Genomic DNA, 16368 nt, shown 5'->3' with positions numbered 1-16368 from the left:
GGTGGAAGGGGTCCTCAACGATTTTGCGTGCCTTCTTCAGACAACAGTCCCAGTCCATGAGGGAGAGTGATTCTCTCTGCCACTCTTATGGTTCAGTGGATTGACATCTGATCGAATGCTCTATAGCAACTGTACCCCACTGTGACACAACCGGGCAGGACCCTCTCAATGGAGCTCCTGTGGAAAGTTGAATGGATGGTGGTGGGTAGTTTCTGAACCATTAACCTGACTGCTTCAGTGAACATGGGCATCATGCATTTTATCCTTCCAGATCCTTCATTGAAATCTCCCACAACTGCTTATCAAAATTACAAGCAGACGAGATCATGGATTCACTGTTCAAGGAAGCAGGGTTCCAGGACAAAGACGAGCTCACCTGGGAGGATTTCCATTATCTCTTCCGCGATCACGGAGATGAACTGCAATTTGCTCAGCTCAATGTTAAAGGTCAGCAATCTCTTTCATGCATAACTGGGCAGAGGAAGAAACTGGGAGTTGTTGGTAGGCCTGAAGGCAATTGCTTCAAGGTTCCCAACAATGAGCTAGAGGGCACTTCCCCTTTCCCACATTCACTGTGTAGACAGAGATGGTGAAAAGAGTAGGGCAGAGTGACTGACAACAGGCAAGTTTCTTCACACTTCCTGTGCTGAGACCTTGCCCACCTTTTCTGCGAACATGACTGTCAAGAATCGAGGGCAGGAGTCGGCCACCTGGCACCTCAAGCCCATTCTGTCTCAATACATGATCAAGGAGAAGCGGGAGGGACTCAGCGGGTCAGCCAGTATCTGGAGTGAGAAATGGCCAGTCAACATTTCAGATCCATTCCAGTGGTTTTTAAACTACCCACTAAACCCATATTCCACCTTAAGCAATCCCTATGCCATAGGTGCTCTGTGATTAGTAAGGGATTGCTTAAGGTGGGATGTGGGTGGAAAGAAAAAGTTTGAAAATCATACCTCGTTGACTCGTTATGTGCACGGTTTCAGAACTCCAAAGGAAATGGGCCAGTGACAATTTTTCTCAAGCAAAACAATTGGGTCCAGAGCAGTGATTCTCAACCTTCCCTTCCCACTCATATCCCACCTTAAGCAATCCCTTACTAACCACAGAGCACTTAGGGGGGGCAGCTTGAGAACCACTGGTTTAGACGAATGCCGTTACAGCTTCAGTGACTGGAACCGGGGTTCGAATCCATCTCTGTCTGTAAGGAGTTGGTGCGTACTCTGTGGCTGCAGGGGTTTCCTCCCACGGGGTGGGGATTGGGTGCAATTGGGCGGCTCATGGATCAAAGGGCCCTGTTACCATCCTGTATGTCTAAATTTAAATATAAAATTTAAAGATGATACCAAGGGGGATAAAGAGGAGGGACGGTAGGGAAGAGTTAAGAGGTGAAGGGATATTGAAGGGAAAGGTGAAGGGAGTGAGGGAGAATGGTGAGGACAGAAATAGATAAATAAGAGATGGATCTAGATGGGGGAGGGGGGGTGAGCTAAAATTAGAAAAGTTGATTGTTATTTGATTTCCCGTGTTGAAGTATCTTGTGGTGAGCTCTGAACCAAGTTGTGACTCTATTTGTCAACCACAAAAATGTCATTATCAACTTCTATTTCAGGTTTGGATTTCCGAGATAAAACCAACAAGTTCCAGCGAGTCTCCTTTGTGAAAAACCCATACAAGTGAGTCGAAGTATCTCAGCTGAAGGACCCCATCAGACTTTAAAGATGGGACCTTGTTAAAGGGTCAATAATCTTCTGCATTGGTATCTATTAGAAGGGATTTGGCATGTGTTTTGAAATAACTATTGGATGGAAGTAAAAGCAGGCGATGATTATTAACTGTAAAAGCACACAACTGGAGAAACTTTATGCAGCTATCCCACTAAGACCCATATATTGGAGGAACAACATTTTCCATCTGGGCACTCTCCAACCAGATGACATTAACATCGACTTCCGGGTTCTCCGCCCTACTCTCCATTCTCCCTCCCTTCCCTTTCTCTCAGCTCTCCACCCTCTTCTCCGAAACATATCTGTTTAACGAGGGAAAGTTGCACTGGCAAGGCTTGTATCTGCTGAAAGATGAGGCATTCGGTTGAAGTGTTAAAGATCCAAAGGTGTTTTGATGGCATAGATGTGAGGATGTTTACCACTTGTGGCAGAATTGAGAAGAAGGGGACATTGTTTGACAATAAGTTGAGACAGAGAAGAGAGTAATTGTTTCACTCAGAAGGTTATGATAAATATGACAGATTGAAGTTAAGAAACAAATTAGTTATAATCTCATTAAAGAGAGGAACAGTGTGATAGGGATGAATTGTTGACTCCACGTTCGGCATTCCCTTGAGGGTACATCATTTGCACAAATTTCAACTGCTCAAAGATCCTTCAGTCTCTTCTCAAGAGGAAGGATCTGCTGGCCCCAAAATAGCTACACATTCAGTAACTCAGTAGGTCAGGAGGCATTCACAGAATGAGAAACCGCAATGAGAATGCTTCAACTCATCGGCACTCGGAACTGGACGAGTGAAGTAACATCAACATTTTAAGTCGGATAAGTGGATAGAGAGAACAGCTTTGGATCTTTAACGCTTCTGCCTCATCTTTCAGCAGATATAAGCCTTGCCAGTGCAACTTTCCCTCAGGTATGTACCGGTCATGTTAAACCTTCCCTGATCTTCTTCAGAAGAAAGGACCACTTGTGCCTACACGTTCCCCTTAGCAGGGTGCAGGAGCACATTTTCACTGGGTGAAGCGTTGGGATTGAAGACTTGGAAAATGCATTTGAGACTAAGGCCACAGACCCTTTTAAAAGGAATCACTTAGGGTTTTCCCCCCACCCCCACCCCCCCACTGTTTGAATTTGGGATTTAAGTGACAAATCGTCAGGTTTACGGGTAAAAACCAGAAATGTTGAACAAAGGCAGAAAGCTCATTCAGAGAGTCAACAGAGACACGATGAACTGAATGGTCTCCATCCGTGCTATAAATTCATAGAACATTACAGCATAGCCCACGATGTGTCAACCCACTCAACAAACTGACCTTCCCTGCCTCTCACTCTTTTAAAAAAATTAATCAGAGGGGAGTATTTCAAAGAGCCAATCCTAACAGTTCATGGACACTTTCTCCACTGGGTTTGGTGTACATCCAAGTCTCACTCGAGATCTTTGCTGGCCCGGCTGGTGTGGACGTACTGTAATGTTGTAAGTCTAGATCAGACATTAAAGCCCAAGGCCCTATCTGAGTTTTTAAAGAAGAGGGATGTTCTGGACAATATTTGAAAGGTAGAAACACATGTAATAGTAAAGGTCAAATCACTATTTTCCATATATTGGGTGTAAAAGTCGAACCCCTCCCCCACTCTATTTTTAGCCCCACCCGCCCATGCACCGGACCTCCCGACGCCCTGATCATGGACTCTCAACTACAGCCGCCCGGACAAGCTCTCGGTGGCCCGAACGTGGACTTACCGCCCAATCCCGGCCAGCCGCCCGCCCATCCAAGGTCTCGACCCAGACTTGCCTGCCGCCCATCCGAACTCCCGATGCCCCAAACGTGGCACCACCCAGTCCCAGCCGCCCACCCACCTTTCGGAGCTCTCGACTTCTTGAATGATGCATGGACTTATCGCGGTCAAATGTAGCATGCGTGCAATGATCAAGCCCTTAAATTTTACCCTAAAAATGGATCCTCAAAATTCCACTATTACAGTATTTATGGGGGGGTTTTGGTGCCCAAGTTCTCAATGTTACATGAAACTCTTGAGTGAACCTTCACACTATTCAAATCACATTACCTTTGCTCTATTCTAAATGATCTGTAACTCTGTATATTGTCGCTGTACTATACTTGTGTTGACGAGCTGGATTTCCTGCATAATGAACCTTCTCACTGTTTACCTGACAATCAACTTAAATTGACTTAGGATGTCATGAAAAATAAAAAGGCAGTGTTTTCTTTTATTCACAGCTCGGTCGACGCTGATTCTGGCCATTGACCCTCAATTAACCTACAAACCCTGAATGTTTTGGAGGGCGGGAGGAGACCGGAGCGCCCAGGGAAAACCCACACAGGTCACAGGGAGACAGTACAAACTCCTTACAGACAGCGCCAGATTCAAACCCAGGCCACTGGCACTGGAATAGCGTTGCGCTAACCAAATCCTTCTTTCAGTAGTAATCAGTCCATTTGGTGGTAACATAGCAATGGGAGTGAGAATCAAATTTCTTTCAACCAGACAGTCGTGGGGTTCAGGACGTCTCTGCCTGAAAGAGTGAGAGAGGCAGAAAATGCCATCACACTTAAAAATTTCCCAGATAATTACCTGATATACTCTAACATGCAGAGCTATGAATCAGCATCTCGGACACACAGGGTCCAGTCTTCTCCTACAGTTCAGAAACTCTCTGTGATTCGGAAGCACTTACGATCCAGCTCTGACAGCCAGCCACAATTTTTATTCAGGCAAACCTCTTCTGCACAAGGCAGTAATTCCCACCTGTGTTGGAACCAATTGCGTGCGTATCTGGAGTGGAATCCTATTGGAGAATTGGCCCTGGGAAAGAAAAGTTTCCTGAGCACACGATCCTAATATCACGAAAGGGGGACAGGAGCCTGAAGACACACAAAAGCAGCTTCTTTCCCCCCCCCCCCCCACCCCACCATCAGATTTCTGAATAGACAGCGAATCTATAGACACTGCCTCACTTTTTCTCTTATTGCACCAGTTACTGAGTTATTTATTTATTTAAATATTGTATTTACGGGCTTGTAATTTATTGCAGTTTTGCTCCTTGTCCCGCGCTATATTTTACGTCTCGTGTTCATGATAATAAACCTGATTCTGCAAATCACTGTCGAGAAACCCAATTCCGTTCGGCTCTGGTGATCGATCTGAGGTGACCAAGCTTCTGCTTTCCCTCCTTCTACGACCGAGGCTTGTGGGTTGTGCCGAATTATAAGGCCTGTCCTTTCAGTCATGAATGAAACCGACGCCCTCGTGGCAAATGAATAACGTTCTTGTTCTCCTCCTGCTGTAGGAGCAACCAGGAGACCTCAGTGGAACAGGTTGGACAGGAATTCCGAAACCGAGACCGATATTACAAAAAGTAAGGCCTCGCCCTCTGTGCTGTCGGTGAAATATATGTCAATAAGTGAAATTTCTAGCGTTGTTTTTGACATAGTCAACCCCTGTAAAATACTACGGAAGATCAAATTTAGCAGTTTTCTGCATAGCAAGGAAACTGCCACCATCCCTCGCTCAGCCACGTTAATTCCACACCAGTCCCATTTTTATTCTCCCCTTGTATCCAGCAACCCCTTCCCAGATTCCGCCCCTCACCCAAACACGGGTGTTTAATTCATAGTCACCGGTTAACTACCCACCCACACATCTTGAGGATAAGGGTGGAAACTGGAGTGCCTGGGAAACCCCATGTGGTTCTGGGGGGAAAACGTGCCAACTCCACACAGGCAGTACTAAAGGTCTGAATATTCTGATGACTGGTAAGCCCATCCCCTGCCTCTAGCAAGTTCACTGTTTCTATCCCTCACTTTCTCTCCCACCCATCTCCACTTCCCTTTTGCTTGTACCAGTCCCTCAACTCTCCCAGCCTCCTCTCTCCAACACCCCATCATCCTCTGTATCCCTTACTCCCTTTCCCCCCCTCCCTTTATATATTTGTCATACCTCCCTGGAGAAGCAGCCAGCATCCCACTCCCATTCACACTCTCCACACTCCCTTCCCCCTTGGAAGAAGATTCACATGAGTGAGATCACATGAGTGAGATTCAAGGAGAATCTCTTTTCCACTGTGGTCAAATGAGCCCTGAATTAGTTTAAATTCTAGAACATAAAAGATAGAGCATTATAGCACAGTACAGGCCCTTCAGCCTTCGATGTTGTACCAACCTAAATATTCCTACCAAAAAAAGGTACTAAATCCGTCCTACCTCGTAACCCTTTACTTTTCTTTCATCCATGTGTCTGTCTCTTAAATGCCCCTAATGTTTCAGCCTCCACCACCACCCTTGACAAGGCATTCGAGGCACCCACAACTCTTTTTTTTTATAAAAAGTACCTCCGATGTCTCCCCTAAACTTTCCTCCATTCACTTTGTAGATATGTCACCTGGTGTTTGCTATTCCTGCCCTGGGAAATAGGATCTGGCTGTCCATCTTATCTATGCCTCTCTGAATCTTGTGGACCTCTATTAAGTCCCCTCTCCTCCTTGTGCGCTCCAAAGAGAAATGTCCCAGCTCTGCTAACCTTTCCTCATAGGACTTGTTTTACGTTGCCTTTGCTCCGTGCCAACTGATTTCTCTTTGTAACTGCATTTTTGGACTGCATCTTACTTATTGTATGATGTCTGTGATATCTATTGTCTGCTTGCAAAACTACCTCTATCATGGCACTTTCAAAACGTGTGACAATAAACTTGAATTTGACGTCTCCCCTTCTAATTTAGTCTCGATAAAGGGCTCTGACCCGAAACTGACTGAACATTTCTCTCCGTGGATGTTGCCTGACCTGCTGAGACCCTCCAGATTCAAGATTCACTCAGCATTCCAGCTTGCATTTCTCAATTCTAATTACATTCTTTCTTCTTTGGCTTGGCTTCGCGGACGAAGATTTATGGAGGGGGTAAAAAGTCCACGTCAGCTGCAGACTCGTTTGTGGCTGACAAGTCCGATGCGGGACAGGCAGACACGATTGCAGCGGTTGCAGGGGAAAATTGGTTGGTTGGGGATGGGTGTTGGGTTTTTCCTCCTTTGCCTTTTGTCAGTGAGGTAGGCTCTGCGGTCTTCTTCAAAGGAGGTTGCTGCCCGCCAAACTGTGAGGCGCCAAGATGCACGGTTTGAGGCGATATCAGCCCACTGGCGGTGGTCAATGGGGCAGGCACCAAGAGATTTCTTTAGGCAGTCCTTGTACCTTTTCTTTGGTGCACCTCTGTCACGGTGGCCAGTGGAGAGCTCGCCATATAACACGATCTTGGGAAGGCGATGGTCCTCCATTCTGGAGACGTGACCCATCCAGCGCAGCTGGATCTTCAGCAGCGTGGACTCGATGCTGTCGACCTCTGCCATCTCGAGTACTTCGACGTTACATTCAATGCCTGAACATTGGCCCCCAGAGATATATGGCCCATTTGCATTCAATAGCTGAGTTCTTTCTCCCAAAATTATATTGTTTAAATGATCTTCACATCTACCATGTCACAAAGTAACTTGCACAGCGAGACGGATACTTCTCCAAAGATTCATTCTGCTGTGTGCAGAGGACAATTAGAGTCTACGATTACAATGCAAAGAAAGATCAGAAGGGTTAAAGTGAAATATTAGTAGTATATAAAGTGTAGGGAGAGCAGACTGATTATACATTGTAAGGGAAGACGTTGGAGGAGCTCACGGGATATTGCCATAATTTATTTTGCCGCCACAAAGTTGAAGAGCCTGATCAAATGTCCTCCCTGGTCTGATTTGCGTAGAATATCCACCAGGATCTTCACAGCTAATGGAGCCAGGTTCAGGAGTGCAGGGAAAGCGAGAGGCAGATGGGGGGAGAAGGAGGGTAGGAATAACCCAGTGGTTCTCAACCTTTTTATTTCCACTCACGTCCCCCTTTAAGTCATCCCAAGGCCATCAGAGCTCTGTGATTCGTCAGGGATGGCTCAAGGCGGGATGCGGGCGGGAAGGGAAGGTTGAGAACCACTGCTCTCGACCCAAGTGTTACTGAAATATTTTGCTTGAGAAAAACTGTCATTGGCCCATTTCCTTTGGATCTCGGAAACCGTGCACATATTTCAGTTACAATTGGGTCGAGAGCAGTGGTTCTCAACCTTCCCTTCCCACCCACATCCCACCTTAAGCCATCCCTGACTAATCCCAGAGCACCGATGGCAGAGGGATGACTTAAAGTAGGGTGTGAGTGGGGAAAAAAGGGTTGGGAACTCTGGAATAAACATAATTTGGCATTTCAAATCTCTCTTCCCCCATCCGCCCCACCAACAGGTCTCCTTACCACCACCCTAAACCCTTCACAGAGGCAAAGCGGGAGAAATACAACCGGAGCAAAGTGCAGCAGAAAATTCAACAGTTCAAGCGCTTTATCGAGAATTATCGGCGGCACATCATCTGTGTTCTGATCTTTTATGGAATCGCAGCCGGTGTTTTTGTGGAACGAGCCTACCGTAAGTCATGGGACAGACTCGCCCAACAGCTCAAGGCGATGATCTGCAGAATTGTAAATATGGTAGTAATGTTTTAAAACCCATTGCTAATATAAAGTGATCTTAGTCACGTTGAACAGCATTTTTTTTTTAAAGGGCAGAATTAGGTCAGGTGCAGTTGTGGTTCAGTATCTGCTTCCAGCTCTAGAAAATACTGGTGACACAGTAATGCAATGTTTAAGTCCGCTGCCTCGTCAATGTATCAGTCAGGTCTTGGGTGCTTAAAATTTCAATTTCAATTTAGACCCACAGTCCGTGCCACCTAATTAACCTATACTGCTGGTGCTTTTTCAAGGATGGGAGGAAACCGGGACTCCCGGGGAAATCTCCACGGGGAGAAGGTGCAAACTCCTTACGGACCGCGTGGGATTCGAACCCCAGTGTCCGGCGCTGTCACACCGTGGTGCTACTGTGCCGCCCAATGCAACCCTTCCAGCCCACGAGCCTCTGCAGCCCAATTAACCTGCAACTCCCCCCACCTTACGCTTTCAACAGTGGGAGGAAACTGGAGCGCCCGGAGGAAACTCACACAGGTACAGGGAGAAGGTACACACTCCACACAGATAGCGCTGGATTCAAATCCGGGTCACTGGTGCTATTATAGTGTCATGCTAACTGTGCCCATGGGGTGGGGGGGTTCCTCTGGGTGCTTCAGTTTTGTCCTACCTCCCAAAGATCCGTGGGTTGGTTCATTGGTCACTAGTGCGTAGGCCATGGGGAGAGCTGAAAGATTTGATGGGTTAGGGTATGGTTAGAGTCCATGATGGTGCATGCAGATCTCCGTGGGCTGAACATCCAATGACTCCTTGACAGTGTGGCACTTTTTAAAGCATTTTACAGTGTGAATGGTTAAAACAGTCTAATTTGTGGTTAATTCTGTTTGACATGAAAAGGCCTACTGGACAGTACACCTTGCAGGAACGCAGAAAATCACTGACAAAACGTTGGGATTTCAATGTGAAACCATACCCCCGCAGAACACCAAGAGTTGTCACCAATTTCCAACCACAAAACCTCAGCTTCTGTACCTTCCTTTTTGACGTTAGATACCAGGAAGAATGAAAGCTAGTTCCACATAGTTCACAGCTCTTGATGGAGTCCCTCTGTGTTGATGGGCGGACTCCTTGTGGGGAAAAATGCTCTCAGTGCACTCAAAGCTCCCCAGCAAACCACTGAAGGTGAAGTAATAGTCCCTCTGAACCGTTGAAGCCCACAGGAGGCAGCTGCCTGAGTCAGATGTCTGGCTTTGAATCCCACGCCAGGGAATACGAACACACAGATCCAGCCTGCACTTACTCAGAGTGCTGCCATTAGCGACCGTTCCCTTCGGCCGAGTCGATGAGGCGGCCTTTTTAGTCGGAAGGACGAGATGTTATGCTGAGGGAAACGGAGGAGTTCATGACCTGAAGAGTCGTCTCCGTTCCAAGGGTGGGAATTTGTTGTGTGAAAGCCCTTGACACCTTTTGAATTGGTCATTGAGACTGCTTTGTTTTTCATGCTCTCGAGGCAAGTTCATCCAGTACAATAGGTGGTGCAATAATCAAACAAGAGTGCAATTTGCAGCAAGTCCCAAAGTGCAAGGTTTAGTATTACAAGAACAAAGTGCAGGATATAGGGAAAAGTACAGTGAAACACAAAAGTCTACAGATACCATGGTTGAAATACCTTTTCGTTTGGGCTCAAGCCCAGAACATTGGTTATGTATCTTTATCTTTGCCGCATAAAGCCCACTGTTCGACCAGCTGAGTTTCTCCAGCGTTGTGTTTTTACTAACCGTTAAACAGTACAGGGTATCATCTTTTACCAATAAGAAGTCAGTTCAAGAGTCTGATAAGATCAGGAATAATCTACCCTTGAATCTTGTGGTTCCTGTTCTCAAGCCGTTCCAAAGGGCGGAAAAGTGTAGCTATTGAGGCACCACTGGCCCCGGTTCAAATCCGACGCGCACTGTAAGGAGTTTTGCTTGTTCTTCCTGTGTCTGCGTGGGTTTCCTGCGGGTGCTCCGATTTCCTCCCGCCGTTCAAAACACATGGCTGTTGTGGGTTAATTGGAGTCTGTGGGCAACGCGGGCCGGTTACTGTGCTGGTCGAAATAAAGTTCAGGTTTATAGTCAGAGTAGGTATTACATACAGCCCTGAGGTTCTTTAGATTATTACGAGTGCAAAGGACCCCAAAAGCCAGCAGCAATAGATATTCACCAAGACACTTAAACAAAAGTTGTTTTTAATTATCTTCCGTATTTCAAATAAGATCTGTTTTAAAATGTGTGTATGTACGTAATCTACTCTAATTTTACCAAATTCTCCCAATATTTATCTACAAGATCTTCTGCTACCATTTTGTATTAAAACCAGGAATCGACACCACCTCTTCCCTTTCTCATTGTACTGAGATTTGCTTTTACTTTTCTGCTCAGATTACGCCGTTGAGGCGGAGACGACCGGGATCCCCCAAACCACCTATGTTGGCATCATTGTGTCCCGTGGATCAGCCGCCAGCATCTCCTTCATGTACGCCTACATCCTCCTGACAATGTGCCGCAACCTCATCACGTTCCTGCGAGAAACTTTCCTCAACCAGTACATCCCTTTCGACGCAGCTGTGGACTTTCATCGCTGGATTGCAATGACAGCGGTTGTCCTCTCAAGTTAGTACACTCCTATTGCAAGTATCACCACTCCGGGGCCGTCCTCCATCGTGACAAGCCTGTAATATGATGCAAAGTGTGACAGAACTTAATTTACCTGTATACGGAGCTAGAGTAACAACGTAAGAAATGAGAGCAGGAGTCGGCCATCTGGCCCGTCATGGTCCATCTGACGACCTGACCGTTCCCCATAATATTCCTCTATCATGCAAAAATCTATCTCTGTCTTAAATGCCATCTATATTTGAATTTTGTGCACCAATTCTTAGGATAAAATTTAGGGCATCGACTAATACAGGTATACTAATTTTGATCGCGGTAAGTACCTATGTCGTTTGGGATGGAAGGAAGGCTGGGCAGCCGGGACCGGGTGGTAAGTCCACTGTTGGGGCATTGTGAGTTTGGATGGGTGGGCAGCCAAGGCCTAGGTGAGAGTCTGTGGGTGGGTGGTTGTGAGTTCTGGTGGGTGGGTGGTTGTGAGTTCTGGTGGGTGGGTGGCCTGGGCCAAAAATGGGTGTGGTGGGGGGTTGATGGAGAATCAACCTTTACATGTAATATATGGAAAATACCAGATTTTTGGGCCAAAGTAGTGGGGTTGAATTTTAACTATATATATATATATATATATATATATATATGTGTGTGTGTATAAAACCATATAACAATTACAGCACAGAAACAGGCCAATTTGGCCTTTCTAGTCCGCACTGATCCAAGTACCCTCCTCTAATTCCACTTACCACCACTCTGCCCATATCCCTCCATCTCCATATCCCTCCATCTCCCTCCCATCCATATACTTATTCAACTCTTTCTTAAATGACAAAATTGACCCTGCCTCCACCACCTTTCCTGGAAGCCCATTCCACACAGTAACCACTCTCTGAGTAAAGAAGTTCCCCCTCATGTAACTCCTAAATCTTTGCCCGTCAACTCTCAACTCATGACCTCTTGTATCCATCTCTCCTACTCTCAATGGGAAAAGCCTTTCCACATCATCTCTATCTACCCCTCTCATTATCTTAAACACCTCTATCAAATCCCCTCTCAGCCTTCTACGTTCCAAGGAATAAAGACCTAATTTGCTCAATCTCTCCTTGTATTCCAGATGCTGAAACCCAGGCAACATTTTTATAAATCTTCTCTGCACTCTCTCTATCTTGTTAATATCCTTCCTATAAATCGGTGACCAGAACTGCACACAGTACTCTAAATTTGGCCTCACTAATGCCTTGTACAGATTCATCATTACTTCCCAACTCCTATATTCTATGCACTGATTTATATAGACAAGCATACTAAAGGCCTCTTCACCACCCTATCCACATGTGCCCCTACCTTCAGGGAACCATGCACCGTTATTCCTAGATCTTTCTGCTCCACTGCATTCTTCAACGCCCTCCCATTTACTACATGTCTTGCTTTGATTATTCTTTCCAAAATGAAGCACCTCACACTTATCAGCATTAAACTCCATCTGCCATCTCTCTGCCCACTCCTCTAAGCAGTTTAAATCCCTCTGCAATCTTTGAAAACCCTCTTCATCATCCACAATTCCCCCTATTTTAGTATCATCTGCATATTTACTAATCCAATTTACCACCCCATCCTCCAGATCATTAATGTATATGACAAACAGTAACGGTCCCAATACAGAACCCTGATGTACACCGCTTGTCACCGGCCTCCATCCTGACAAACTATTATGACTGACACCTTCCTTCCAGCCACTGTTGAATCCATTTAACTATTTCCAAATTAATACCCAAGGACTTAGCCTTCCTAACTAACCTCCTATGCGGGACCTTATCGAAGGCCTTACTGAAGTCGAGATATATATATATATATATATATATATATCTTCTTCTTTGGCTTGGCTTCGCGGATGAAGATTTATGGAGGGGTAATTGTCCACGTCAGCTGCAAGCTCGTTTGTGGCTGACAAGTCCAATGTGGGACAGGCAGACGTGGTTGCAGGGGAAAATTGGTTGGTTGGGTGTTGGGTTTTTCCTCCTTTGTCTTTTGTCAGTGAGGTGGGCTCTGCGGTCTTCTTCAAAGGAGGTTGCTGCCCGCCGAACTGTGAGGCGCCAAGATGCACGGTTTGAGGCGAAATCAGCCCACTGGCAGTGGTCAATGTGGCAGGCACCAAGAGATTTCTTTAGGCAGTCCTTGTACCTCTTCTTTGGTGCACCTCTTTGTGTGTGTGTATATATATATATATATATATATCGAAGCAGCATCTACTGCCTTCTTGGGCAGAGAATCCCACAGATGAATAAATTTAAATTGAGACATACAGCACAGTAACAGGCCACTTCACCCCACGAGTCCATGCCGCCCAATTAAACTACACCCCCTGTTCATTTTTGAATGGTGGGAGGAAACCAGAGCTCCCGGGGAAAACCCATATAGAGATGGGGAGGATGTACAAACCCCTTGCAGACAGTGCAAGATTCAAATCCCGGTCCTTTTCGCTGATGTTGTAAAGGCGTTGTGCCAACCGTGCCTCCCACTCTCTGTGAAAACCAGATCCTCCACATCTCTGTTCTAAATCTACTCCCCTGAATTCTGAGGATATGTCCCCTAGTCCTAGCCTCACCTACCAATGGAAACCACTTTCCTGCCTCTATCTGAGGCATATTTTTATCTACTTTTAATACATTGCCTGTCATTTTTCTAAATTTCATCAACTATAGTCCCAGGAGACTCAATCTCTTGCGCTCCAGTGGACCCTAACTGCAAGGGCATTCAGTTCCAGTTCACCACCGGAGAGTTATTCATGGAGCATAATTCATCAAATGACAGAGGACAGAAGATCTTGACTATGCATTTTTTTTTTAGAAATGCAGCACATTAAATTAGGCCCACAAGTCTGTACTGCCCAATTTACACCCCGGGTATGGTGGGAGGAAACTGGAAACTCCCCCCGACGAAATCCCACGCAGACACGGGGGAGAATTTACAAAGTGCGGGATTTGAACCCCGATCGCTGGTGCTGTAAAGGTGTTGCACTAACCGTTATGCCAGCCATGCCACTATCAGACAAACCGTGCCATTAGACAAAGGTTGACTATAAGATTACAGAAAGAACGAGGATTAGATTTTCTTTGGGGCAAAGAAGACTAAAAGGAGTTCTAATTGAGATGTAAAAAAGCCATGAGAGGATAAGGCAGACTAACTAGAGGATGCACTTCACGGATCGGCAAAGTTCCTCATTAGGAGGTGCATATTTTGGTTAATTGGTAGAAGGAGAGGGGAGGGGGTGTTTTGAGAAAGAATTATTTCACTCAATGATCAGTGGGAACCTGGGCTTCACTGCCTGCAAAGGCATGAGGGGTGGAAACCTTCACTCACCTGAACAGGTAACAAAACGTGCAGGGCCACAGATCAGGACCTGGGAAGAGGATTAACCATGCGACGCTTTTGCCAAGCGTGGATGTGGTGGGCCTTTGCCTGCACCTGACATTTCTGTCCGACTAAGATTCTGTCTCCGATTGGTGGAATTAAGCTGTTCGTGATGACCAAGGTGAAGGAGCAAGTGAAACAGTTTCCTCTTCGGTCGTTGAGGATAGATTCACAAACACTGGAAACTTTGCCCCTTGCAAAGCTCCGGAGACTGGTCATTAGTTGTAAAACACGGGAAAATGGGCCTCTGGTAATGACCATAGCAAGTGCATTGAAAGATAATCCTTTTCTTTTCTTTCAGTCTTTCACAGTGCTGGGCATGGAGTGAATGTTTACACATTCTGTGTCAGTTCCCTCAGCAGTCTTGTCTGCCTCTTCCCCAGTGTGTTCATCGATGATGGGTAAGTTATTGGCCCTGGCAGGAGTGGCACTCACTAAATACCACCACTCAAACAGTGAGTGCTCCCTCAGCCCACTGTCCCCACACTGCTTCAATGGGCAGCAAATTCCACAGATTCACCACCCCCTGGGAAAAGCAGTTCCTCCTCATCTCTGTCCTAAATCTACTCCTCTGAATCTTGAGGGTACGTTCCCTAGTTCTGGTCTCCCCCAATTAATGGAAACAACTTACCTACCTCGATCTTATCTATGCCTTTCATAATTTTATTTGTTTCTATAAAATTCCCTCTCTGTCTTTTAAATTCCAGCGAGAACAGTCCCAGATGGTTCAATCTCTCCTCATAGGCCAATCCCCTCATTTCTGGAATCAACCTGGTGAACCTTCTCTGCACCTCCTCCAAAGCCAGTCCATCCTTCCTCAAGTAAGGAGACCAGAACTGCACCCAGTCCTCCAGATGCAGCCTCACCAGGACCTTGTACAGTTGCAGCGGGAACCTCCCTGCTTCTAAATTCAATCCCTCGAACAATGATGGCCAACATCCCATTTGCCTTCTTGATCACCTGCTGTACCTGCAAGCCAACCTTTTGCGATTCATGCACACCCCATCCCAAGTCCTTCTGCACACCTGCAATCGTTTGCTGTTTAAATAATATTCTGATCTTCCATTTTTCCTTCCACCGTGGATAGCAAGCAATCTGTCAGTCCTCCCATTCTAACAACATATCACCGACTCAGCACCGCTCCTCCAACATTCTCCCTGCATCATTCCCCCAGTGGGACAGCTCTCTCTTAGTGCCAAGTCTCCAGCACTGTGGCACTCCCTCTCCGTGTTGTCTCTTCATCAGAGCATTGATCCCTCATTTCTCTCGCAGTACTTCTCCAACATCGTGGAGATCCCTCAGTCCTGCCCCTGTGGCAGGGTGGCCCCCCTGCCCTGACAGATGCTTGCTAAGAAAACATTAGTGTGAAAGGCAAGGATGGGCATGAAATGCATATGGTAGGGAAGTGTTGAATCTGTGGACAGAGCGGGACACAACTGCTTCGTAAAAACATTAATGATCAAGGGAAATCTTATCGTGCACTTCCTTCTTGCACAATAAAACTACCTGTTACCCTCTGCTATAAATTCAGGACATTCATGTCTCTGTAATTAACACCGTGGAATTCGTCAGTTAATTTTTCACAGACTAACATTCACTCGATCTGCATGAGTGGCAATTTACAATTGAATGTGTTACAGCTAAAGAGTTGTCTGACCGCAGCGAGCCAGGCGAGGTTGTTGATATTATCTGAACTCCGCTCATTCCAGACAGTGCCAGCGCTAGGGCCTGTGTCCCCACATGCCTCGAGGGTGCTGCACTGAATCTGGCCACAACATCGTGGTTCTGCAAACGTTTATACCTCCACGCAGGCCCCCGTCTCTCTGCGCTCTCCTCTTCTCCCTCGAGCAACCCTGCAGGGCCGAGGATGACTCGCTCCCGACTCCAGCGCTGCGGGTGGCTGTGTTCTCGTGACGAAGGGGGAATGTCACTCACAGTCACCACTGGGTCTTGTACATAGAGTGTCCTAGATTTAGCATCAACCAGTCAAGTTCATTGGCAGTGGAAATGAGAAGCAGCTCCCCAGAATGCGAACATCAACGAGCTTTTGTATATGCAAGCAAAAGTCTGCTTTAAAGATAATACACGT

At 46.3% G+C, this 16368-nt stretch overlaps 1 protein-coding gene across 2 annotated transcripts in view; it reads left to right on the top strand.

Moving 5' to 3' along the window:
• Positions 1–16368, top strand: part of LOC138745501 (dual oxidase 2-like) — a 75678-nt gene that overhangs the window by 44450 nt on the left and 14860 nt on the right. For both annotated transcript variants that reach the window (XM_069902580.1, XM_069902582.1), the window contains exons 21-26: positions 272–447; positions 1613–1676; positions 5039–5107; positions 8010–8188; positions 10644–10874; positions 14581–14680. In XM_069902580.1, the coding sequence (XP_069758681.1) occupies positions 272–447; positions 1613–1676; positions 5039–5107; positions 8010–8188; positions 10644–10874; positions 14581–14680 (819 nt within the window). The remainder of the gene's footprint in view (positions 1–271; positions 448–1612; positions 1677–5038; positions 5108–8009; positions 8189–10643; positions 10875–14580; positions 14681–16368) is intronic.

This window comes from Narcine bancroftii, chromosome 11 (genome assembly GCF_036971445.1).
Source record: "Narcine bancroftii isolate sNarBan1 chromosome 11, sNarBan1.hap1, whole genome shotgun sequence".
NCBI lineage: Eukaryota > Metazoa > Chordata > Chondrichthyes > Torpediniformes > Narcinidae > Narcine > Narcine bancroftii.
The sequence above is the reverse complement of the archived record's forward strand: the minus strand, read 5'-3'. Positions and strand labels throughout refer to the sequence as shown.